Raw genomic sequence first — 26,050 nt, forward strand, 5'->3', positions numbered from 1 at the left:
CTTAAAAAACATTGCAGAACTCAATGTAATATTTCAGTTATGCAAAGTGTTAGCTGTTACATCTGTGAGTAAAAGAGAAACAAGAGGTGATTTAAAAGTAATGAGCTTCTACCATAAACTAAGCATGTATGCATGCCATGTATGCATGCCTTAAATGTAGGTAAATTAAGTACATTTTTAGAAATCAAAAGCGGGAGCATTTGAAAAACACAAAATGTAAATGGAAAATTTTCAAATTCTTTTGCATGCCAATAATCCACTACCCTGTCATTACTAGCATTTACGTTTTCACGTTCACAATTCAGGTACAGATCTGTCTAAACCAGTGGTGTTCAAAAACAACATAAACTGGTTTTATATTTAGTGACTGTATTTTCAGCTTTATTTCATTTTTTAAAATGTTTTGTGGGTTTATAGACACTGGTTTAATTAGCTTCAAAGTAACACAAATGTACACCAAACCCACAATTAATACAAAGACCTTAGAGAACGATTTGAATTTAAGACAGTGACTGGAGAAGAAAAACCCTCCTATGACACAGTACTACTATAAAGAGATACATCACTTAATATTTACATTGCCCTCTCAAATGTATTATAAACAGATTTATACTTCATTTCAATACAATATTTCCTATTTCTTAAAAAAGCAGTTAATATAAAACAGCTATAGTAATAACGCATATTATTCAGATACACCTAAAACACAGTATGTAACAGTGCTTTAGGTATTCACAAAAACAGGCAAACCTGTACTGCTCTGAGAATAAGCTAACACTAAGAAGCAGAAATTCTGAAATACAGGCTAAATTGTTAAATTCAGTAGTCAACCCTCCTCTTTCTGCCTTCATTGAAAGTAAATAACATTTAACACAACAGCCTAATTAAAAATTGTGCTACCATTTTCACGTATGATCCCACAGGTAAACTAGATATTGAGGGAGAAAATAGCCTTGGGTAAGCAATGGGCAATTTTCTAATGTCAAAACTGTCATTTAAATCCCTTCATTAGAAGAGTATACAACACTTCTCTTCAGACTATTCTCAAAGTATTCAGCCTCAGTTGCAGCAACACACACATATTCGATACAAAAGGCAGCAACAAGTTCAACATTCTACATTGCTTCTATTTGATGACTCGCAATTTTACATTTAGGAGACTTATATGAAAATCTAAGTAATAATTTAAGAAGAAAAAGCTGGAGACAGTGAGTGTTGCTTGACTGTTCTATATGTTCTACATATGTTTCCTTTAGGTGACCTGCATGCTGAAATAGCAACAGAGCTTTAAAACATTATTATTACACTGTTTTAACTACGTTTAATTTAGGAAGGCCAAGAAAATATGATATTTCAGCCAGACCTGAAGATACTAGCTACGTTTTTGATGTTCTGGGAAATCTAGTATTATATTTAGTGCATCTAGTAACACTGCTACAGTCAAAGTACATCACATTGCTTATACAGGTAAAATGAAGCTTTCAAAATGTGATTTTAGTTCTTTGATTAGTAAACCTAGAAAGCTGAAGAATTATTTCTTAATAGCATCTTTATTTTTTCAAGTATTTGTCAAGTTTACCTTTTTCTTTTTCTGAAGCACGTGACTAGGTAGCAGTTGGTGAAGTTGCTTACGTTTCACATGCCTTGCAGCAATCTTCATATCCATCTCAAACATCTTGCTATTTATTGCTTGCCTATAAACTACACAATTAAAATAACATTAAGACATATCGACGCATTTTGCAAAGTCCACTTAACTTGCCCAGGCAGAAGCAATTAGTGTCTCTGAACATTTATTACTCTCAAGGACAAGCACAGAATCTTCCTTGTTCTGGAGGAAAAAAGTGAACAGCCTACTATGCCAGCACTTTGTATAGTACAAACACCAAAACTTGTTTTGGAAATTTGTGACCTATTTTCCAAGAAAAATATTTTGCAAGCATGCAGTTCTCTAAACTATATTGTTAACAAGTTTCACACAGTAACAGCTCTGAATTTAATTCTTCATCTCAAAGGGACTAAATACGGAAATAAGTTTTTCTTCATAAGAATTAAAATATTTACGTGAAACTATTTTCTTCAAATTTGATGCAGCTTTTATTTCTGCAGCTCCTATAACAAACAGATTTCTAATTCACGAATTGAATGCTTGTGTGCCAGCTAATATATTTCATATTATTCTGGCAACTCAGGTACAAAAGTGATTTATGTTTTGCTTGTTTGTCCTCCTGCTGTGTTTTGGGTAATTTTTGGTTGGTTTACTTTAGTTTTGGGGGTGTTTCTTGTTGTTGTTATTGGTTGGTTGTGGGGTTTTTTTTTGTTTGTGGGTGTTTTTTTCCCCCCTTTTGTTTTTAATTATGTCTACTATAATGAGCTATTTCTCTTCACCTGAGATTTCTGGCAAATCGACATGGTGCTATTAAAGGAACTACACTATAACACAACATTTTGTGCTCAAGTATAGCCAGGTAAAAATTAAAAATGTGTTGTTCTTTCATGCTTTCTATATAATGTTGAACAAAGCTGTGGCAGACATACGAATGAAAAAATTGTCCTGTAGAACTTAGACACAAAAACTTAAGAGGCATCTCCCTTACTCACTATCTATTCTACAAATGTTAAGGAATCTCACTGAATAGGGTCTGAACGTGTAAATTAAAGAGCTGTTATGAGACAGACACACAAAAATCTCAATGAATACTGCCTATTAAAGAGCCTGCTACACTAATTCTTGGTATCAAACGAGGTCATAAAACCCGTACACAAGGATTATACAAGTTACTGTTAAGCTAGGGATACATTCAGGGATGCCAGACATTGTAAAGCATTCCATATTCCTGACATTAGGTCTTACTGAAGTTTCAACACAAGGAAAAATCTAGCTCACTCTTTCTCCCCCTGCTCCCACTAAAAAGCAAGCTATTCTTTAATTTCATTCTTGAAAATGCTTCAGCAGTTCTGATAAAATCTTAGCATCTCTTCCAAAAGACAGTTTTGGGGATGAATTAAAAACAATTAATTTCACATTAATTTGAGAGAACAAAGAAACTGACAGCACACAGTTTGCTAGTTGGTTACCTTTGGAAGTGTATTTACAAATTGAACATAAAACTATGCCTAACAGTCTACAATGATTCTGATAAAATGCTACTTCATATATTTAGACTAATTTCAGATTTGCATGTAGTGCAAACGAATCACATTTACATCATAAGTGCAAGTTTTAGTATTTTTATACCAAAAATCTGACAAGTACAGTATTGAAATATCTGTTTATAAACAATAAAAGACCTGAGAAACTAATTCATTGATTTCTTTGCTCCTTCAAAACAGAGGCAAGCTATTATGCCTTTTCTAAACTCCCTAAAATTACAATGATGAGTCTATAGTTTTACCCTTCAACACTTAAAATCAAATGGAATATTCCACCTCTCCTAAGAAAATAAAAATCCCTTTGACTGGAAAAGGAAGATATATATATACATACACACACACATACATATATATATATACACACACACACACAGACCTCCCACTGCAGCTATATATGATAATGAACTTTCAAATTTTGGCATGATTTACTTACACACATACATACTTATATTCACGTATACACTACATGGGGCAGGGTGGCTGGAGGGGGATTCGGGTGTACAATTTCCTTGCTTCCAGTCTTACCGAGTTTTATAAACCCAGAGAGCAGGGTTGCATTCGGTAGCACTTGAATCTACTCTTTTAACACTGTAAATGTGTAACACTTGAGCCTTAACTCTCACTTTGTTGTTGTTGGGGTTTTTTTTGTTTGTGTTTTTGTTTGTTCATTTTTTGTTTGTTTATTTTTAAAAAAGCAAGTTTATTAGAAAAGTCTGTCAAAGGTATTATTCTTTTCTTAGTTTCTTCGTTTTCTGGAGAGTCACACTCCACTGTCATCAATTGTTTGCTAACAAATTTCCCATGCATGTTCTAAATTATTTTCATATAGCAAAAAAGAAACATAGTTTACTTGCACTGACTGTTGGACATGACAGTACGTTACTAGCATGAAATGCCATGGAATAAAAGGCATCTTGTTCTAGAGTCTACTAGATACTGAGCTTTAATCCACTGACAAATTCTGTTTCACCAAGTAATAAAAATATTTAAACTATACATATTGTCAAAATGGGGTTAGGCTAGGCAGTTTGCATACGATAAGCCATTTATCTGTTTATTAAATATCACAATATAATGTAACATTTTTAGTGAGATCAGAAATTTGTGTGCATCATTTTAGTCAGTTTTAATTTAAAAAAATAAAAATAATTACACTGAAGTGTCTAGAAGCATTAAAACTCATTAAAATGGTAATTCATTAAATAACACCCTAATCCTTTCCTGAACTCCTTTTACCTTATGTCTAGATACAATTCTACTACTGAAACAGACTACTTTTTGAACAAAGACAGTAACTTTAACAAGTTTATTAATACCAGAACATCTAGAAAGTAAAACTCACCTGTGTCTGTAAAAGACTGAATGTCGTAGGTAAGATCAACGCTTAAATTTTCAGAATTTTCTGTTTTCTTAAACACCAACCCAATCACCCACATTGTACGGTATTCTTCCCTGGAAAATTTTATATAAAATACTCATATAATACTGACAGAAGAATTGAATAATTTAGTAAGGTATCTGCTGCAATAGACAACAGTTGTATGTTTTAGCTCCACTAGCTATAGCAAGGCAAAAAACAAGGCTGACTTAAAGATATTTCCATTTCATTTGCAGTAAAAAAAATAAAAGTCATGAAACACTGACACGTCTATTTCCAGCAAACTCAATGAACTAAGATCATCAGTAGACTACGTCATTCAACTGTGCTTCTGTATAGACTCTCCCATTTTTAGGAGTTACAACTAGCCATCGCCACTGTAAAGGAAATAGATTTGCAAGGATATGAGGTTTTCAGCACCTGACACTGAAATTACAGAATCTATTCTCTGACTAAACTACTTCCATTTTGCCAACTAAACTTGTCTTCAACTCTCAAATTTCTCAGCTGTAACTGACCACAAAGTACAGTTTTCAGGTAATAAGAGCCTCCCTTTGACAGCTCACCACCACACAGTATAATGGAAGACAAATTATTATATTCTATCACAGAATATAGTGTAACACTTCTACAGCAGCTCAAGACATTATTCCATGTTTTAATTCAAACGTCTTTTCCCTGTACGACTACTTCAGAACAACACTGTTTTCCAATCAATCAATGAACAGATTTAGGCAGGCAGGTGAAAGAACATTGCTTACATAGGGAAAATGACCTTTCCTAAAAGCACTGCCCACATCAGATCCTCTGAAATAAGAGCTAAGCGAAACCTGTGATCATGCAGGCACTTGTAGCTGTATTTACCCACTGAAATGATCCCGAAGAGTTACTGCCTGCTTTTGTCCAATTTCACTTGAAACATGCAGGTAATTTATGTACGTAACTTAAAAAAAAAAAAAAAAAAAAGTAGCACCATACTGTCACTCGAAGCAGTTGCTATCTGGAAAAAGCTGTGTGGAAGGTAAACATGCTTTTCACATACCTCCAGTAAACACAAGTTTGTCCCCTGTGCTTACAATTAACACAAAAATATTATTCCTTACAAGTTAATCACAACACTATCTAGAAATAAAATAAAGTCTTAGGGAGTTTTTGGCCCACATACCTACAATCAATCCTTAGAGTGAGAAAGAAAGGAGTGGTGGGGGGCGGGGGGAAGCAGATGAAAAAATATAATCCTAAAACTATAATCCTAAACAATTTGAAGTACTTGGTATTCTCTCCTTTTCCACATCCTGAGGAATTCTAACATCAGCTGTTACCAAGTTTAAATGATACGAATCTCAACCGCTGTATCTAGTAACGTTAAATGTAGTCATTCGAGATTTCAGGTCTAATGTGCCCCACGTTCTACCCAATTCTCTGTGTTGTCTCATAATGAAAACGGTCTTACCAATCAATGTCAGTTGCTCAAACAGCAGCTACCTAGCAGTAGCTAACATGAATCATTGGCAAGAAATTATGCAAAGCTATTAGCAAAAATATATCCTTTCCTTAAAGTTATTTTCTGGCTTAGCAACATTCTTACACAGAATGAAGAATATCTAATTTTACAAATAGTATGTGGGAAGAGCTTAAAACTGTTTGCCTTTAGATGCTGTCATCAAAAATTAATCCATTTAAGATTATAGAAAAATGTTATTTTATTTATTAATGAATTGGTGTTCTAGCTAAGTTAGTTCCTCAGCATTACATGCAAAAATGGATTTGCTTACTTGTCAGGATTCTCCTTGGGTGCTGGGAATGACTGCGGATTCACATGAGCCAGTGTAATGAATTCATTCTTCTCCAGGTTTCCAACTAGAATACGGATTTTTGATTCCACCAAGCCCACCCTGCATAGATGTCACTTATTAGCAAGTTCTCATTCATAGGAAATAAAAGAAGTATCTAACTTAGTATAAGGAGGATTTATCCTGATGTATGAACATCTGAGACTACAAATGAACTACTGTACTATACGTGACAGAGTAATTCTAATCAATGAATTAAGTGAATGTGTTTCAAAAACTAATACAAGGGTAAGTTCAGAAAGCCCTGAAGCTCTCAATATGGCCTCATTTTACAAATGGGATTAAACAGCAAGACATTACACATCAGTAAAAGGCAGTCAGCAAGACACTTCTATATATTTCTCCAATATTCTTTTGGCATCAGATCATTAATTTTAAAGATTAAGAAATTCCCAATACCTGACAATATCATAACTTTTCTAAGAAAAGAGAGCAGAAACAAGAGGTATTTTTGTTTTCACAAATAGTATGTACAGAGATTGAAAACATACCTCCTCATACTACTTATTTAAAAAGTGTAACAGGCTTAAGAAAATAAGCTTTGTAAAGTGATCCTGACAGTGCTGTAAGGAAGCAAAATTCAAGCGACAGCCTTCACTCCCTCGTTATTTATTTTTACTGTTTTTCAGAAGCACACCATCTTCATTTATTTCATTTTGAAACACTGAAGCTCCACTTTGTTGCATTTAAAAGTACACTAGATATTCCCTTGCATCCAAGGTTGACAGGTTTTTTTGCTGTTCAGTGTTTTTTGTTTTTCTTTTAAATAGCAAGCATTATACTCACCATTCTAGCCGCTGTTTTTCTGTCGGTGCGCTTGCTAGAAGTACAATATAATGCCTTTGGAGATAAAGACAATATGCTATTCTATTTATAATTCTAACACTAGACATTCAAACCTTAATATTAACACTTAGCAGTATGTTCTACATTGCAAATTATTGATTATAAGCTTAAGTATATATCCTACAATAAACTTAAGCATTGTTAAGTAGACAAAGAGGCTATATCCCCCAAGCATGTGACTAACGGACTTCTCAAAACATTTCAGATTTTAGGGACATTTGCAACATTTTAATATCAATAACCTTAATAAAAAGCTAGGAACATAGCACTAGTTGAGAAACAGTACAGAAATTTCAGTACTTAATGAGATCAGGGATATAGCTGATTACTAAAGATTCCTTGCAAGTAAAAACAGTTGTACACAACCATCCACAGGTATGTCAGTAGCCTTCATTGCAACGTTATTTTTGAACAGGTACAAGAGTGGTTAGCATACATTCATTTATTCCAAGTCAAAAATAACACTATCAAGTGTGGTTTAAAAAAAATATATATCTGCATTTTAGAATTGTCTGAAGACACTTATCTGAAATTCCACAAGGAATGTTTCCTCTCATGATAACACTTAAGCTCTCAATTATATTCTGGGATAATCAGTGCATACCCACTGTAAGTAAATTCCAAACAGTATACAAAGCAAGAATGGTATTTTAAACAAAGAAGCCCAAGGACAGTGGAAGAGGCAATTACTTTTAACTTAAGTTCATAATGAGGGAGATGAGGGAAGCTTACATTTTTACAGTCAGATTTTTCAGAAGTTTCCTGGGCATTACTCTATACTGATATGGTATAGTCAGGTATCTTCAGAGAAGGATTTAAAGAACAGTGGTAACACGAGGGATTGGACCCTAGTACAATATAATATACCTCATAGAAAGGAATGCATGGTCAATGATGGGAAAAACCGTGGTGCAAAGAGAGTTCTCTGATGCTGTAGGCCTTCAAATCATATCAGTAAATCAGAATCAACAGATCAAATCAGTAACTATATGTTTCTGCACTTATTTTTAGGTGGCAACAGAAAAAACTTGCTAAACGCTACTTCAAATTCAGTCAGAGAATGTCAATGAAATAAAAGGACTGGAAAAGAGAGGTCTGGAGAAACTTCTTCCCCCTCCTGAACAGAGCATTTTATCTACTGATTTTTTGCAATTTGCGATATTAGCTGCTTCATAGAAAAACGTTAAGAAATTTTTCCTGTTATCTTATTTAAATCTTCATTTTAGTTATAGGTAACTACAACTCAATCATTTATATTCCTAAAATTTCTGAATTATTGCTTAGGAAAAAGAAAGGAAAAAAAATAGAAGCGTAAATAGACTTTTTTTCCAGAAAGTTAAATATCTCTGGCAACATACATCCTGTCAGCTCAAGTGGAATTTAGCAATGATGCAGGAATCTTAAAAAAAGAGAATAAGGGTCCGTTGTTCTAATTCTGTATGAGAAGTAACTCATTTCTAATTTCAATTTCTTCTAAGGAGCACTAGACATGCAGCTATCACCCATAAGACTCCTACATCATACATACCACACACACTTGCAAAATGTTTCATATAGTAGGAAGGACAACTTAAGTTTTTTGCTGGTTTTAACCATGCATGTATGAACTGAAAGACACAAATTTCAAATCTGCAAGTATTCAAATAAACTAATTTGCTAGTTACATTAAAAGCAGCTCTTTGACACAAACTTCAGAAGACCTATTAAAAAAAAAAAAAGTTAATTTGGCTATTGCTAAGCCTCAACTCACTGATGAGCACCTAGGGGAAAAAAAACCACTAAGACTAATTTCTGAAAACACAATTCACTGTTTTTACTCAGGTAGTGCTAGCTGAAAAAGAAAGAAAAGGAAAAGATGCAATTTCTAGCCCCACAATGACGTCCCCGCAGCTGTTAAACAGTACTGAATCAATCACTGGAAATGTGCTACTGCCATTTTCAGTAAAGCATAAATAGTAAACAGCAAAAGCTGTTCAAAATTAAGACTCTACTCTGTTATAAGGTCTCAAGGTCTCACTACTAAAATTTTACCACTACAAGATTTGTTATCAGTACTTCATTTTTAATTTTATAACAAAGAACACATCAAATTCAGAAGTATTCATGACTTCAGGATTAAAAAAAACCCAACCAATTCTGAAGTTGGGCTTCTACCACTCAGTGGCGATTTTCAGATGCAGGGTATTATTTTGAAGTGTATGTTTTGGGGTTGGTTTGCTGCTTTTTTTGGTTTTTTGGTTGTTGGTTTGTTGCTTTTTTGAGAATTGTCCTGTTTCTCTCTCACTGTCTCCCTATCAGTCTTGTTTTTATAAAAATAAGTTAATGTAGATATTATGGAATTATGCCATTAAGACCTGTACCTACAAAAAAAAAAATCCAGAGTATTAGAGTCATACTACTTCCTGAAAAAGTGAGAACACACACCTGAACGTGTTCATTTTAATTTTTCTTTACTAAGCTGTTGAAGATTTATACTTCAAATTATCCAGTGCTTTAGATAAAGTCCTATCAAGGTAAGTGTTCAACACACCTTTCTGAAAGCTATGTTTATATCCTATTCATTTAGCAGGATGCATGTCTTTGTAAGAGAGAAACAATATGCTAGAGCTCATTAAATGAGTGTTACTTCTCTCTTGGTTTTAAGCTCTAATAATTTCATTCTCATGTAACACTTCATACTGTTATACCCATTTGAAATTATCATCATTTCACTGTAAAACACCATATCCAGCAAATCTATGTTCTTTGTTGTTATCACCATTTGAAAAATTTACACCTACATGAAGGGCACATAACACATGTTGCAACTCCCTAACTCCAAGTAATTGCTGACATTTCAAAACTAAGAAAAAATAAAAGCAGATTTCCCCATTTTTGCAATTTCTAATATGCTCCTGTCATGCAGGTATGCAGTAGCCTCCAGATTTCCTTAGTCACACATCATTGAAGTTTATTTTAAACATGGCTCATGAGTCAAAAGTCTTTAGAATCAACATAGATGTTTAGCAACTAATTGCCACTAAGAGATACAGTTTACTAAAGCTATGCTTTCAGAGAATCAACATTTATTAAAAGTAGATCTCAGAGCAAGGATCAGATGTCATCTTATCTGGCAGAGCACTACACACTGCTTTGAATTTCAGCAGGAGCAAGCCAAGAGCCATCTACAATTGAAACAGGAGGGGAGCATGAAGAGAAGAAAAACAAAATCTGCAACATTTAACTTTCAGATTGAGATCTGACCAATAGAGCCACGTTTACTGCATGGTGGTGACCGCATATAATGATTTCATTTTGTAAAGGTTACTAATCAAAGCTTCAAATTAACCTACTAAGGTAAAATTGATAAAATCTAGGGTAATTTAAATTTAAGTAGGCTCTATAGCACCATTCCACAGTTTAAAAAACAATAAAGCAAAGACTTTTTATGGAAAAAATGTAAAAACTGGATATTTAATGTTGGCTACAGAAGCCTTTATTGCTAAAACTGACAAAATGGTTAATGCTGGTACACCAAAAAAAAGCATTAAAAAGGGAGATTTCAAATGGCATTTAATATTTCCTATTTTTTCCTAGTTTTGAAAGAAACAAAGGACATGTACTAGGGAACTTATTAGCGACCTCTTGAGCCAAAACTGATTTATCTGCAGCCCACTTTTAACTTCAAAATATAACATAACTTTACAGTGTTCTTTAAAGTGTTTTCAAGCTTAATCTCCAAGGTACAACATAAAAGCTTTTATCATGCAAAAAAGTATAAAAACAAAACACAGACACATCATGAAGGTCATCAGTCTCTTTTAATGGGGGAACTGTATATTTCAAGCTTGTTTAGATTAGTACATAACCAACCAACCACCCAACACAGAAACAAGTGTAAAATATATTTGGTCTTGATTCAAGAAAAATGGGTCTCAAATTTCAACTGAGGGCAAAGAAGATGTAGTCCGTATTTTAATAATCCATATTTATTATAAAAATACAACTTTCAGCAAGTCCATATACATTTAACAAGCTTCTGCCCCACAAGCATATCACTAGAAATCCTTAAAGTGTGAAGTGTGAACTTCAGTATTTCCCTTGGAGACATTACGAAATTCGAGAAGCTAAGTGTGAAAGATTATTATTAACGAAAAGCCAAAAGCCTTAAGCTTTAATGAAAAAAAAATCTAGTAGTAACTGGTACATCTGGCAGTTAGTCAACACAATTGCAAAAATATCTTTTATTATTAGAGTGAACTGTTGACTATATTGACATAAGAAAACACACAGTTTCACATATGTATTCATCTTAAATATTGACCTTCAGAATTGGTTTTTTAATAACTTGTTTCCTGTGAGGCAAGACCCATTTTCAGAATGCTTACTGACACCAGTAAAGAACATTTCTGTTAGTCAAACCAGCTGATGTGTCTTCAATTTTATTGGTAGAATACCAATTGTATAGTTAACTGGTGACATTCTAAGTATCTGGTCAGGGACTAAGAGGTTTCTGAAATACACACTGAAGACAAAAAAAAGAAGCATCTGAGGAAATTATTCATTTTTTAAGAGAAAGGACAACAGTGCATTCACTCCCGCTCTGCACAGAAAAATCCTAACAAAACACTTTGGAATTCTAATGTATGTATATTTAAGATCCTATGCTACAGTGCATCATCAGATAATTTAACTGATAAAACTTAAAATAATCTGCCATGCCATAAAATACATACTTGTACTTCTGAAAGAAGTTTGGAGCTTCAAAAAGTTTGGACCACTCTGCCTTACTCAGCAAAATTTCATCTGTGATAGCAAGACCTAAATTACAAAAAAACATTTAAACTTTTTTTTTAATTACAGTTAAATACTCAGAATAAAACCAGCTTATTAACTTAGCAAAGGTTACTACAAATTGTTTTCCCCCTTCAAATTCAAAGGAATCTATTAACAAGCTTTATATTCCAGTCATACCTTAAGTAGTCATTAGTTATACAAATCATATTATTAAAAAGAACCTCAGTAAGTTTAGATATGTATGTTAATTGGGCAGACTGATGATTTAATTAATTTTTGCTTTGCAGTATAACAGCTCAATTTAATTTTTTGTATATGCCACAGTAACTACTCAGTCCAAAGAAGTTCTTTTTCCTTATAGTACTTCAATCATCTCTTGTGCAAGGCATTGTACGAGGCAAAAAACAGTGATACAATAAGCTACTGCTCTGCCTGAGAGAGCTGCTGCTAGTTGCTCTCTGCATCAGGTCTGCTCCTTGCCTTAACAACGTTTTAATGTCTACTATAAACCAAGTACATTACTAGGACAAATCTAGAGGACTCATCTCTGAGCAAGTATATTGTCTTACGTTAGGCCTAGAAATGGCCATCAAGTGGGATTACTATAAGAATCTTCCATGTGGCAGGACACAAGCTAAGGCTACTAAAATAAACAAACAAAAAAAAAAGATACTGCACTGTTAGTCCTCATTTTCAGAGCACAAGGCATTCTGATTAATTACCTTCAGTTTCTAAGAGTAAAGGGCAGATCTGCAGAAGTCCATTGAATTTGGAACATTAAGCCACACCAAGTTCTACCTCACTCAGAAGAGTCACGTCAAGAAGCAATTTAACCTCCTCCCACCACCACCCTCAGAAAGCACACCCACAATGGATCTATTTTAAATCTCTTTGAATACGTTTATATATAGAGCATAAGATAATACTTACCTTGTTTAAATTCCTCAACCATGACCATCCGTGTGGAAACGGACACATTGTAGGTAGAGTTCTGCTGTGGGTATGCTGGTGTAATTATAGGCATAAGATGGTACCTATCACTGGGGTTTACCTATATATAACAACAGCCAATCAGTTTTCTTCAAGCATACACATGAGTTATCAAATTTGGATTTTTCCCTTCACTACAACTGAGAATTTCTAAGAGATCTTAGTTCGCAGACCAAGGAAATTTACCAATGCTTCTGAGAAAGTTTAGAAAACGAGAATAACATTTTCACAAAGGATATTATTCTCAATCAGTGACGGAGGGCTGTAATCTGTCAGCACAGCAAGATCAAGTTGCAGGCATTTTTAAGTGCAGAAATTCCAACTGAACAGAACAACTCCTCTCTTTAAAGGAAATTAGCTTGTGATCATGTCAAAACAAGGATACCTTATCACATGAGCACCTTCAGAAGAATGACTGTCTTTAAACCTTGTAAAAAATTTTATTTTTGTAACACTACTGAAAATAAAAAGCCAGCTTAAGATGAGAGGCTGAGGCTCTAGGTAATCTGATAGAAGCATCACCTTTGTTAGTGTATCTTTTATTAAGCAGCACACAAGGAAACAAACAAATAAACAAAAGGGACAAAACACACACACATACAAAATACATTTAAAATAGCATTAGAGTAGAAATCTCCTAGAGGGTAAATTAAAGATAAAACCCTGTTTTTAACTTACCCCACTTTATTTAGCTACTACAGCATAGTTCCTATCACACACACTGACCTCCAAAGCCCCTAGCCCAGGAATACCAGTAAGACTCAAGAACATTTTTTCAACTGTCTCACATTACTTAAACATGGACTTTTGTCAACGAGAAAAACAAATCTGAAGTACAAAAGGGCATACAACTCAACATCTGGCGCTTACACTATTCCCCAAAAGATTAGTTGAACACTAACTTTTCCAAAATTGACAAAACAGCACTGAACACATTCACGCTGTACCCTACTGAAATCTCAGAATGTGAGTGTGCATCTGCTGCAAGCTGTTTTATTGACTGCCTTAAGGACATTCATGTCCAATGACCTTAATATAAAAGTACTACAAAGATAGATATTAAATATTATAAATAACACACAAGATCTTCTTTGGTCCGAGATGAAAAGACACATTACTACAGCTATATGGAACCAAATCTATCCAGTTGTGACTGCTGTACTGAAGTGAATTCAATATACTTGCAAAATCAACAGGATTTAAGTCAGCAGCAAATGGTTTTAAGATAAGCAGATTTTTAAAATGCATAGCTTTAAGGTATGTATCCAATTATACTGAATAGTTATTAAGATCACATATTACAAAAGTGGGAAGTAAAAAGTACATTGTTCAGCAAGCGTGCTTCAAGTGGTCAGTTTACAAAACTAAACCAAGTTTGTTCCACACTCAACTAGAGGTCATTTATAAAGAAGACATGATACCACAATATTAATAAACTCAAAACGAAGTTCATCTAGGATTCTTTAAGCAACTGAATTTATTGTACAGTGCGACTTAAAGGGGAAAAAATAATACACTAACCCTTGGATCCCATACAGGCAAATTAAGATTGCATTCTTCTGGCTGTTTCAATAGCACTGGATTTGGCCATTCCCTGTTCAAAAAGATTGTAGCACTGAATAAGACTATTGGATACAACCATGTATGTTCAACAAACAATACTTTTGAATGCGATCCTTCTTAACCCTGCTCTCAAGGTATAGCATCATTTCCTCAAGAACAAGCTGGTCTAACTGGGGTTGCTTAAACAAAGCTGTACCAATGAACAACAACATAGCTGTAATTAGCTTTCCCAGGAATTAGAACAATGAATTTTGTGTATTCTTGGACCTTTGTAAACACTGTCTTAGGTACCTAAGGTAAGCTCCTCTAAATTAGTCTTGAAATATAACTAATCAAACAAATTCCTGTATGAAGATTGACATTGGGTCCATCTTCAAGTTAGCTGTTTCATGGACAAACAATAGAAGAAACAGCCAGCGTGACTGCAGCATTATAGTATCATTACAAAGCATATGTATTAAAAAAAACTTTAAATCAAGACAAGAAGCCATGCTAAAAAAAAAGTAACATTTCTGTTCTTCAAGTCATCTCTACTCCCACAAATAAACTTATCTTCCTATAAAGAGTAGAAGTCTGTTAATCTGTTGGTATTTCTACATAACTGCTCCTATGCTATGCACATGTAAAATGGACAGCAGTATAAGGACAAGATATTATCAAAAACCTGGTACCTCAAAGAGGTTACAAAGCCTATGGATTCAAGACAGTGAAAACGGAAATTATCTTCACATTAAGAAGAAAAGACACTATACTTGAAGTAAAGCAAAAACTTGGTACAATGCTTCTTAAAGTATGTCAATGTCTCACAACAAATATAGGTATCCAGACATGCTCCTTCAAGAAAAAGAGTACTCATTTGTTATCTCTAAAGTACACTTTGTCCCATTCATCCTAAATTTCCTTGGAGTGTTCCCATTGCTCCCATCAGTTATTTGAGCCATCTTTCTGAGGTAACTAGCTCAGGAGTATGAAACTGTATGTAATTCCAAAACACCTGCCTCACCACACTGACAAGATTAAAAACTAGGCTTCCACTACTGGTACTCCTGAACTGCATTTAAGCTATGTGTCTAAAGAGATGGTGACATACCTCCTTTTCCCATTACTCCAGTATCTGAATGTTAAACATCTCATTATGGGGGTATTTACTCTTATTTTGCACTATATAAGTATTTCATATGAAGAGTATTGTTGAGTTACGACAAATACTTAAAATTTTAATTAAAAACCAAGTGTTTTCATTTTGGATACTATACTTCAAGTACAAGACATGTTGGATGACAATGAAAACTTCAAGCTAAGAACTTTCTGTCAGCAAGAACAATGCTTATAACTACCACCTTAGTCTGGTATAACAGCTGAAAATGATACCATAAAAACAGGACTAAAAGGTAGTGTCTACAAAAAAATTTTATTTTAGCGTAATCTAAATTAAAAAAAAAAAAAAAATTAAAAAAAACCAACAAAACAAACAAAAAAAAAACCAAAAACAAAAAAACATACCATTTAGAAAATACCAAGAAAAATTTATGTACAAGAGTTGATGCTATTGCATTTGGATAAAGCTGGCAAGTTCTGGCTACTAGCATAGCCCAGGAAACACCGCCAAGGAAACCTAGTATATTGGAATAGATGTTGTGGCCTGCGGATTGAAAAGGAAAGAGACAAAAGGAGTTAGAGTTAATGAAAACTTCAGAGTTAATGAAAACTTCAGAGATTTTGGAATAAAACGGCTTACGTTTTGCCCACAGTTTGATAGCTCTCAGTGTTAACCTGAAGTTGTCAATGTTTGGTACTAGATGCAGAATTTCATCGGTTACGCGGCAACCTGCCAAAAGAAAGAATCCGTTACACTTTGCTGCCTCCGAAGTTTTTTGCTGGTTTACCCTCCCCCTCACCTTCAAAGCTACCAAACTTTTTAGATCAGCATGCTAACAACTCATTTGGTATTTTGATTGCTTTTGTTTTGAATTATAGAGCTTAAAATATTTCAGTTTGGTTTTTTTCCTTTTTTTTTTTTTACTGTTTTACAGCAACACTCAGGAAGAAAATTCAGACGCATAGTTTTGGACTGCTACTTGATTTTCTGTTATTAATGAACTGTAACAGCTGTTTAAGAAAAACAAATTTTAAGTTCTGCTGTTATGGGATTACATGGAGTATATCATAAAACATGCGGACAAATTTTAAAAGCATGAGTCTTCACAGACCTACAGAAAACATTGAAGTCAGAGGTCAAAATTTTGTTTGAATTCATGAGAACAGACCAAAAAAAATAGTTTTTGGACATATGAGTTGTATCATTACTTTGATGGGATAGTTTCAAGCTTAAAAATAACATTACAGATTAAAAAAAGACTTAATATTGTTATCAAAAACAGGTAGTTGCTCATAGTTGCTAAATAGTTACAGAGAGCTGGTTGCAAGAAAATAGTATCTAAGACTAGGAGTTCCTTTCAAAGCAAATTGGAGGCAAATATGAATTCTAGAGACTACACAAACGTGAATTTCACAAAACAGTACAAACTGCTGTGGCAATCTCAAATTATCAGGTTTTCAGATCATAACAGAAGTCAGTTGTATATCACACACTCCTCTTCCCTGCCAAGTTACAGCCCCAAGTGCTCCATACATAAAGAATTTTTTTTAACTACAGTATTATAGAAAAGTTAAGGGTTACACAAGCTAGTAAGCTACTAAACACATGACCTCAAACTGACAGTATTCTGAAATCCCCAATTTATCCCTGAAGCGATTGTGTGTATATTTATGCATACTATAACACATAAATTAAAAAACATGCATACATTTATAGAAATAGACAGTGCTCCACACAAGTCTTGCAAGTCCCATTAATTTCTACACAGCACCATTTACTACCCAAACTAAAAATTTTATAAAAATCCAGCCAATAAGAAACAACACTTTGCTCCAAAAAGATATATACAACTGGTTACAACTTTATTTCCAGATACGTAAGACAAGTCCACAACTAAACTACTGTATTAAACAATCCAGAATACTTACTAAAGATCAGACAAGAAGTTCATATGCAAAACTGCATATACATACCATTAAGACTTCGTATGCATCTAATGTCTAAATTTTTGAGTAGGCTATCATCTCGTAGATCTAAGTCCTCAGGAATAGTTTGCAGTGCTAATCTTGCAAACAAAATATCAATCTTGAAGAAAAAAAAAAAAAAAAAAAAGGAAATTAGAAAACTTTTTTCTTCCTCTGTAGAATTAATTCTATAACGCAACTTTCATCAAGTTTACAGCAGTCTTCCTAGCACAAATAATCTTCTCAAACAATACAAACACCTTTCACATACATTAAAAGAAACACTTTCAGATGCTTCATCTATCTCATGGCTCCTTTTCCAAGACAATAAAGTACATATTAAGATAAATACAGAACCAGTACACAAAAATCTACATCAACTGTCAATATAAGTAAAAATCATCTGGGGATAAGCACCACTTCCAGGTCCAGAATATAAAATTCTACTACATCATAGCAAGTCATGAAAACACAACCTAGTTTTAATGAAAATATTCTCAAAATTATCAATGAATTATAGAAAAAGAGGCCTTTTCCACCTAGTACGGTAAAGCACACACGACGTGCAACTAGTTCCCTCTGTATAGGATAAGTATCTATAAAATAAAAATCTCATCTGATTACAGAAAACAGGTAATTGTGAAAATGCAGTAAGCTGAGCAAGTGTATAAATCCTAGCAAACAAATTGGACATAATTTCAATTACGTCTGCAATTATTTGACATCAGTTTTTCTAGGTCAAGAAAATCTAAGACTACTCAGCACTGAACTAGAGTTTTAAATTGTTCCGTACACGGCAAGGACCTACACAGAGAAGTCAGTTTGCCATTCTAGTCTTAGATTAGGTATCAGTCAGTCAGTATAATGAGAACAGTAATTGCATATTAGCACCTCCTCTGCAAGGCAACAAGCCCCCTTCACCAGACGAGGCTTTTAATCATCGTGAACCGATACCACTTCGCCTACAACACAGTGAAACAGCTAGTGCTACTGCACCAAGAACAAAACCATTTGATATATGTTAAAATTATTTTGGATAAAATGCAGCTGAAAAGATCTTAAAATGAATAACTTTTCATAGGCACTTAAAGCTTTGCATGCATCTGTTTTAAACTATGAAGCACTTCTCCAAAGTAATTTCTAAAGTATTCCATGCACTTTAAAATCAAAAGTTTTTGATAGTTGGTCTTAACATTCAGTACTAGAAGCAGAAGTTCCTACTTAAGTCAAAAGTATTACTTTGCAATGTAAAAGGAGTTCAAAATTAAATTGAGCTTGAAGTTCTATTCTGACCTCTGGAAGGTCTAGCACCTCTAAAGATCTAAAGTTCATTAACAATAAAAGTATTTTTCAAATCAAGAAATTAATAGCCTGTCCTATGTCATTTTTTTTGGCAGGGGGGCACATGGGGATAGGACAAGGAAACAGTTTTCTACAGTAAGAACACAAAAAAAAAAAAAAGAGAAGATTCTTCTTTATTTCAAGCAAGAACATAAGATGCATATATATAAACTGGTACTGGCAAAAACTTCTGAAGTTTAATTGACAGGATCACTGCAAAGCTACCATCCTTTTAAAATCCTTTTCCTCACTTCTAAGGTTTTCTTTACAGTGAGAAGAACTTCTAACATCTTTTGCCTGGATTAGGAAAAGGAAAACTACATTAAAATCTTCTGATACAGACACACAAGGCACAAATGCAACCATCAGAAATTGTGGCCTAACAACACTAGTATATATACAAAAGAGTACTTGTGACAAGTTGGTGTTCAAGACTGGAGAAGTCTCACGTACTGTCAGGAAAATGGATTAGGTCTCAGTTATAAACCCAAGCCATCAGAGCCCACCATAAATTACTGCATTCAAGAAAGATACTGCTACTCTTATAGGAGACAATGCTTTCACTTCCCTATTTAGGTTTGTATTTTGAATTTCATTGTTTTAAAAAGAGAGACACAATACTGGCTTGAAATCATTTACATGACTGAAAAATACATACAAATAACAGAAGATTAACATGGGAATTCTTTCCTCACTGAAGTACCATTCTTGTACCCACCAGTTACTGGTTGACATAATCGAGGTACAAATCTGCCAAACTGTGCATATGAACAGTTCATATGCTTTTGTCTTGTGACCAAGAAAAGATGACAGGTTGACTATAAATTAGTCCAAAAAAGATTAACAGAGTATCTTTTGAAAACAATGTTTCTGTTTTCTCAGCAACTTCTCCTAAAATAATAAAAATCAAGTTAAGCAAGTTCACCACTTCAAGACAGCCGATTCATCAGGTTACAGTCAGACTGGACAGAAACTGGCAGCCCCAAGCCATTGTTTCGGTCATGTGTTTACTGAAGTACAGAGAAATCAAGACACAGGGGATAACTCATTTGCCTTCAGCAGTACATTTCTGAGAAGTGATCAAAGATCACACAACTTCCTGTAGTATAGGGTATTGAAGTAAATCTGAAGGTAAGGTTTGGACAGTTAATCATCAGAAGCCAAAAATTATTGAAGCCACATTATTTATGAATTTCTATTAAATGTTAAGTTCTAATAATGCCAATACCAGTATTCTACAGGTCAGTAAACTAATCAGTGTAAGTGGGTAACAGTGCCTAGAGAAGAATGGGGACATATTCTACAAGCAGCATTAAGTACATCAAGAAAGCCTTGTTTCAGTCTTAAAGCCCCACTTTAAAGTACACAACTGAAGACTGTTGTCAAACACTTGCCTATGAACTTAGAAGAGTCACTTTAGTAGCATTCATATTAATACTACATGAGTTATTTAGACCTTGAAAACTTTGTCTTAAGCATGCTCTACCAAAACAAAATAAGGTTTTTACCTCTATTCCATCAAAGCAAAGTTTAATAACTGGGACAAAAGCTTCTTCAACAGCCTGGGGAAAAAAAAAATAGTTATATTTTACTTTCAGTATAGAGAAGGACACTTACGAGCAATAGCTACCAGGTCTAAACAATCACAATGAAATGCTATTTATACAGACACTTTTCTGTTTTCAGGGCAATTTTTGTAAGCAATATCCTTCTCCATCACTGAGGATTTATGCAGTAAGCACTGTAAGCATGTGCTACGTGCTAATTATAATCCAAACTCATATCAATCAGCTCTGATTACCTCAAGGTCCAACCCCCTCACTACACGTGGGACACAATCAAAGCATCTTTTACTCCTCACAGCAGCTCTTAAGTATTCTAAGGCCAACCTATAGGGATTCTTACTCTAAGAGGCCTCTTACCTCTACATATCTGCAGTCAGTTTTTTTATGAGAAATGACAAGGAGACAACTGTGCAACTCTTCAGTCTGATTCCACCTGAATCAATTGCAAGTTACCAGTCCCCAGAGCTCAAGCACCTTTTCTAAATGTAGTCATTAGTAAGATACTTTGACAATCAGTAAAAACCATGATGAAATCATGAAGCTTGGTACCTACTCTGCAATCAGCTAGGAATGCCACCTTCCTGAACTGAGCATCTGAACTAAAAGCAGATGTGCAGAGCACTGCTTTCATAAAAACAAACAACACTGTGTACTTCCAAATAAGAAATGTTGGATAATGCCAGAAGCTAAACAGTTCTGAGAGTGTTCCAGATATTAACAAGAGGGGAAGACAACACTACTCTGCACTTAACCTTAGTTAGGGTTACCTTAACATTACTGGTTGGCAGAATGGATCCTAAGCAAAATACAAAGTTCACAAGTCTCTCGGACTCACTTGCTAGGGCAATCGTTAAGAAAGCTAGGTTCCCTAAAGATGGAGACTTACAAACTGTCTTAGACTGAGCTGGAATGATTTTAAAACGTTAATGAACCCTGACCCAAAGGCCACTGCATCACTGCAGAGCTACACTGAATGGCATACATTGATCTACCTTGCTGCTAAATCAACTACATTAGATGGAGTACATAGCAAAGTTAATTGGAAATTTGAAAATCATCAACCTCTTAAAACATGTTGATTTAAAAATTACTAAAAGCAGTGAGATACTAAAGCACTCAAAACAGTTTGTTTAATGCATTAATACTACCACCATATGTCTGTACTACCCTGGTAGTTACCAACTACAGGGTGCACAGAGTGAATGAATAGTGCAGAGACAGATCCATTTATGTGAGCAGGACTAAAACAAACAAAGCTTAATACTTGCCAGCAACTACCTTCACCAAAAGAACAAAACCAAAACAAAACAAGATCGCAGCAACACCAAAAAGATTAAAGCTCCCACCAGTTGGCCTAGGAAGGCTTGTCATTCAGGTATAATAAAAACAAAATACTGTATACCATTGTGTCTTCCACTCCTACACAGAAAATCTGCATCTTTACCCACAGGGATCTAATAATAAGACACACTAAAAATGTAACCTCCATTTTCAAATGCACAGTTGAAGGCCAATATAGAAGTTTTGGTTAATATCAACCATTGTAATTGTTTATATAAGCATAAAATTATAGAACAGTAGCATGATACACTTTAAAACCTTCATTAAAAACACACAGCTTATAAAGGATCAGGACCGAACACTTATATTTGCATCTGCCTGTTGCTAGAGAGCAAGCAGCAATTTTGGAATACTAACACACATGCTAGATCATTCTGACATCCAGATTTTTAAATGAGTCTCTAGGAAGTGGAAACGAGAAAATTTGGAAGAATCTCTATTTATTTCAACTATGGTGATAGGCTTTGCTGCAAGCTAACTAAAAATCCACTGCAAGCCTTAATAGTAAAATTTACTTACTTAATTAATATATCATCTCTCACCATTAACTTTTCAGCATTATCATTTCAGCTAGCAGTATCAGGTAGTTCACATACCCTCAGATCTTTTACTTCTTCTTGTTGTTTCAGTTTTTCATAAAATGATGTGAAAAAATCACTTCTTTCAACATGTCTTGGTGCAACACACAGGGCATCAATATCAGCACCTGGAATTGTTTATTAAAACAAATAAGTTACACTTCATGCACATGAAATGCCAGCAATACCCAGAATTTTTTTTTAAACCAAATTGGAATAATTAGTTTTTCTTCTTGTAGAATGGCTTTTCTTTGGTAATAGTAAGTCAAACCAAATGAAGAAAAAAAAATTTAAGTGTTAATGGCCATTAAGCATACTGAATACATACATACATTCTTCTTTCAACTGTGAAACGCTTGTAGTAATTTTCAAAGAACAAACTATGAAAACCCAAGTATACTACTTTCGCTATTTTAAAATCATTTCCAACTTTTTTGGTCCATTCCACAACCCATGACATGAAGATAATATAGGAACATACTGATTTAGAATGAAGGAGATGACTGACAGAAAATGGCAAAAATCTAACACCACCTCAAAAGACATGCAGTTTTTGTTACTTAAATGTGACATTTACAGACACATCGTTAGCTCAAACACACAAGTTTCTATAATAAAAGTAAATATTACCTTTTGTATGAACCCCTAATCTATAGGATCCAAAAGTAAAAATTTTTCCTCCAACATTTTCTATTACAGACTGTGGAAGATTCTAAATGGAAAAAAAAAATAGTTACTTTTCCTTAACAAGCTACAACGACATACACAATTTACTTTACAACAAAAGGAAAAATACTGCACAGAATGTACATTGCTTAAGGTATAGTTACTACTGGAATAATAACCTTAGTATTTACAGAAAAGACAGAAGTATGTTTGCCACTTGCGAACTACGTGTAACATTTCTACTCTATTACATATTACTGCCATGGACTTAGTACTTCTTTCAGCAGTTCGACACTACAGGTACAACATCTTTAAAATATTATGGACATCAAACACATTTTGCCTAATACTCTGGCATTTTAGACTGCCTTAGAAATTGATAGACTCCAATTTAGAGCAATAGAAAAACACTATTTAGAGTATCAGTGTTTAATACACTGCTTTCAAAGACATCCATACTACATTCTTTAAAGCCTGGTATTGGGAAAGATACTTGTGTTAAAATTGTTCAGGTATCTTAAAAAGCTCTTGAATCCACAGTACTGTGGGCAAAGAATGTTACCCTTCCATAACAGGATTCAATGTTAGTCTGAAGCCCTACGTTAATGGTCACACAACAAAAGATATCAATAAATAAAAAAATAATTATTTCTCAAAGTATATTGGATTAACTTAAGCAGTTTCCAATCTTACACCGGTAAAGACACACTCACTATTTTGATTTAAAGGATCAACGAGGGTCTTCTCTATGTAATCTTGTTCATGTATAAAATCCCATTTCATAAGAGAAATGTACAGAATAAATACAATCCTAAGTATACTCCAAGCAAAATAACTTAAAAAAATTATGTTTTTACACCTTAAAAAAAGCCACTTCCATTTTCACATTTTTGCAAGTCTATGATCAGTCAAAAAAAAAAAAAAAAAAAAAAGCATGTGTATAGGGGTGGAGAGGGACTATAACCTGACAAAAAACCTACTATCACTATCAGAGTCTACAAAAGTAACATTACAGGACTGACATTAAAGAAGACCACAGATCATGAAGCTGAAAAAAGTCTATTTTTAGAGCTAGCACTGGTTCACAAAGCCAAACAATCTAAGAATATAATTATTATACGTATGTATTTTAATGAAAAGTCAGTCTATTTACATTTCTACCTAGGAAGAAGGAGGAACAATTGAAAATTCCTATTACCACTACCATGACTTTTTCCAGTATTTATCAGTTTCTTTCTTTAAAAAGGTTCTACTTTCAAGTGGTGATGCTGCTTGGAAACAAAAGCAGCTACTCAAAGGTGATATTTGCTTTTACAACTTAATCAAATCTGATCCTCAAATCTAAAACTCATCCTGTTTGAACTGGGAACTTATGTTGTAATTGTTTTCCTACAGCAGTCTTAGTATAAGCAGGTCCATTTAAAATACAACCATACCTTGCTTTCACTGATTTCTCGTATCCATTCCTTTACAAGGTTATTTAATTTTCCCAAAATTAGAATCCTATTGATAAAACAGCAGAATCACAGGTCATTAACTTAAAAAAAATGCTACTAGTTTGGTCTAAGACTCTGATCACCATTAAACAGTAAGTCATCTACAGTAACACTGCACGTCTAATTACAGATTTTATATATATATATATATATATACACACACTGAAATAAACTAATTCCTACAACATTCCTGCTATTTTTACTCTTTCAAAGACACTCAAGGGATTTAAGATCAGAAAAAAAGCAAGCATGCAAGGCCTACACACATGTGAATTATATGAATTCTACTCACTTTCAAAATAAAACCTCAATTCATAACACAAATGCACCTAAAAGCACAGTGAGAAGCAGTACTGAGAACAAAAAACTCTAGAAAACTCAGTAAGGAAAAAAGCATAGGGGCCACTACAACAAAACAGCTATGAAGGGGAAAAAAATGCACAGCCTCCATAATTTAAAGGTTATTTAAATTCCTTTCTGTGTTCTGAGGTATTCCACTTAAGATGCATGGGATCAGGTAGGGAGGGAGAAATCAAGCTTAGTATTCCACTTGGCTTTTAAGAAAGCATCTGAAAGAACATAAACATGCTTGGGGTTCAGCAGTCAACCTCAAGATTAGAGAAAACCACTGCTACAGTGAGCGTTAACTCACCTGCGTTGCAGTTCTTCTTCCTCTTCAAATACACCGTAAGGTTTTAGGGTTTCGATTAATTTCTGGGTAAGCATGCAGTCAGACTCCTTGGGGGCAGCTAAACTGATAGGTGAGGTAATGCCATAATGCTTCTGTAGTTGCTGTGTTTGTGATCCCTGGGTTGTAACGGGACTAATAAAGGCAATTAGATAAAGTTACTGACAGAAACAGAACAACAACAAAAAGTTTTTATTATTATTTTTTTCCATCAGAGTAGAAGACAAGAGGCATATACTAAGGAAACAAAAAGTTATGTCTACTGTTAGCATTTATATCCCAGATCAATCTGTGTTAAATCTGCGTTGTTAAGGGCAACAGCAGAATAACCTTTCTTCATCTCTAAATATTGATCGCAGGATTACAAGTTGATTTTACATCAGCTGACTTCACACACTCAAAACATTAATCTAATTAAGGAGGCTTTAGTATATTTTGAGCCTAACAGCATCATACAGTTAGTTTTAAGCCAACTTCTCTTCTGGCCAGCATAAGAGGATGGTTAGACGAACAATGTCAGTTCATTCCACTTTGCAATATTACATATAGCCTTGCTTCATTACGGGGTTGAGGGGAGAACAGAGGTTTGTGTTAGACTTTGCCTAGTACATGCACCAATGACGCAAGCACTACTCCCTCCACATCCCTCATGTTTCCATAACATGACATTTTACTTCATATAATTATTTCTCTAAATAGCAAAGTACACCTCAAGAAAACCCAACCCACCATAATGGGTTAAATCTGCAAGGA

General features: G+C 34.2%; 1 protein-coding gene across 7 annotated transcripts in view; it reads right to left on the reverse strand.

Annotated features, from left to right (window-relative positions):
* The window catches only part of PAPOLA (poly(A) polymerase alpha), a 46,241-nt gene that overhangs the window by 10,004 nt on the left and 10,187 nt on the right, over positions 1-26,050 (reverse strand). For 6 of the 7 annotated variants that reach the window (XM_082057631.1, XM_082057632.1, XM_082057630.1 and 3 more), the window contains exons 2-16: positions 25,262-25,432; positions 24,550-24,616; positions 23,078-23,159; positions 22,466-22,575; positions 20,472-20,525; positions 17,632-17,743; positions 16,298-16,387; positions 16,063-16,201; positions 14,518-14,590; positions 12,937-13,057; positions 11,946-12,030; positions 7,171-7,224; positions 6,307-6,426; positions 4,496-4,605; positions 1,580-1,701 (exon numbers count right to left, since the gene is read on the reverse strand). In XM_082057631.1, the coding sequence (XP_081913757.1) occupies positions 1,580-1,701; positions 4,496-4,605; positions 6,307-6,426; positions 7,171-7,224; positions 11,946-12,030; positions 12,937-13,057; positions 14,518-14,590; positions 16,063-16,201; positions 16,298-16,387; positions 17,632-17,743; positions 20,472-20,525; positions 22,466-22,575; positions 23,078-23,159; positions 24,550-24,616; positions 25,262-25,432 (1,510 nt within the window). Of the gene's footprint in view, positions 1-1,579; positions 1,702-4,495; positions 4,606-6,306; positions 6,427-7,170; positions 7,225-11,011; positions 11,337-11,945; positions 12,031-12,936; positions 13,058-14,517; positions 14,591-16,062; positions 16,202-16,297; positions 16,388-17,631; positions 17,744-20,471; positions 20,526-22,465; positions 22,576-23,077; positions 23,160-24,549; positions 24,617-25,261; positions 25,433-26,050 lie in introns of those variants that run through there. The other variant, XM_082057635.1, reaches the window with a different exon arrangement.

This window comes from Streptopelia decaocto, assembly GCF_964273445.1.
Source record: "Streptopelia decaocto genome assembly, chromosome: 7".
Classification (NCBI taxonomy): Eukaryota; Metazoa; Chordata; class Aves; order Columbiformes; family Columbidae; genus Streptopelia; species Streptopelia decaocto.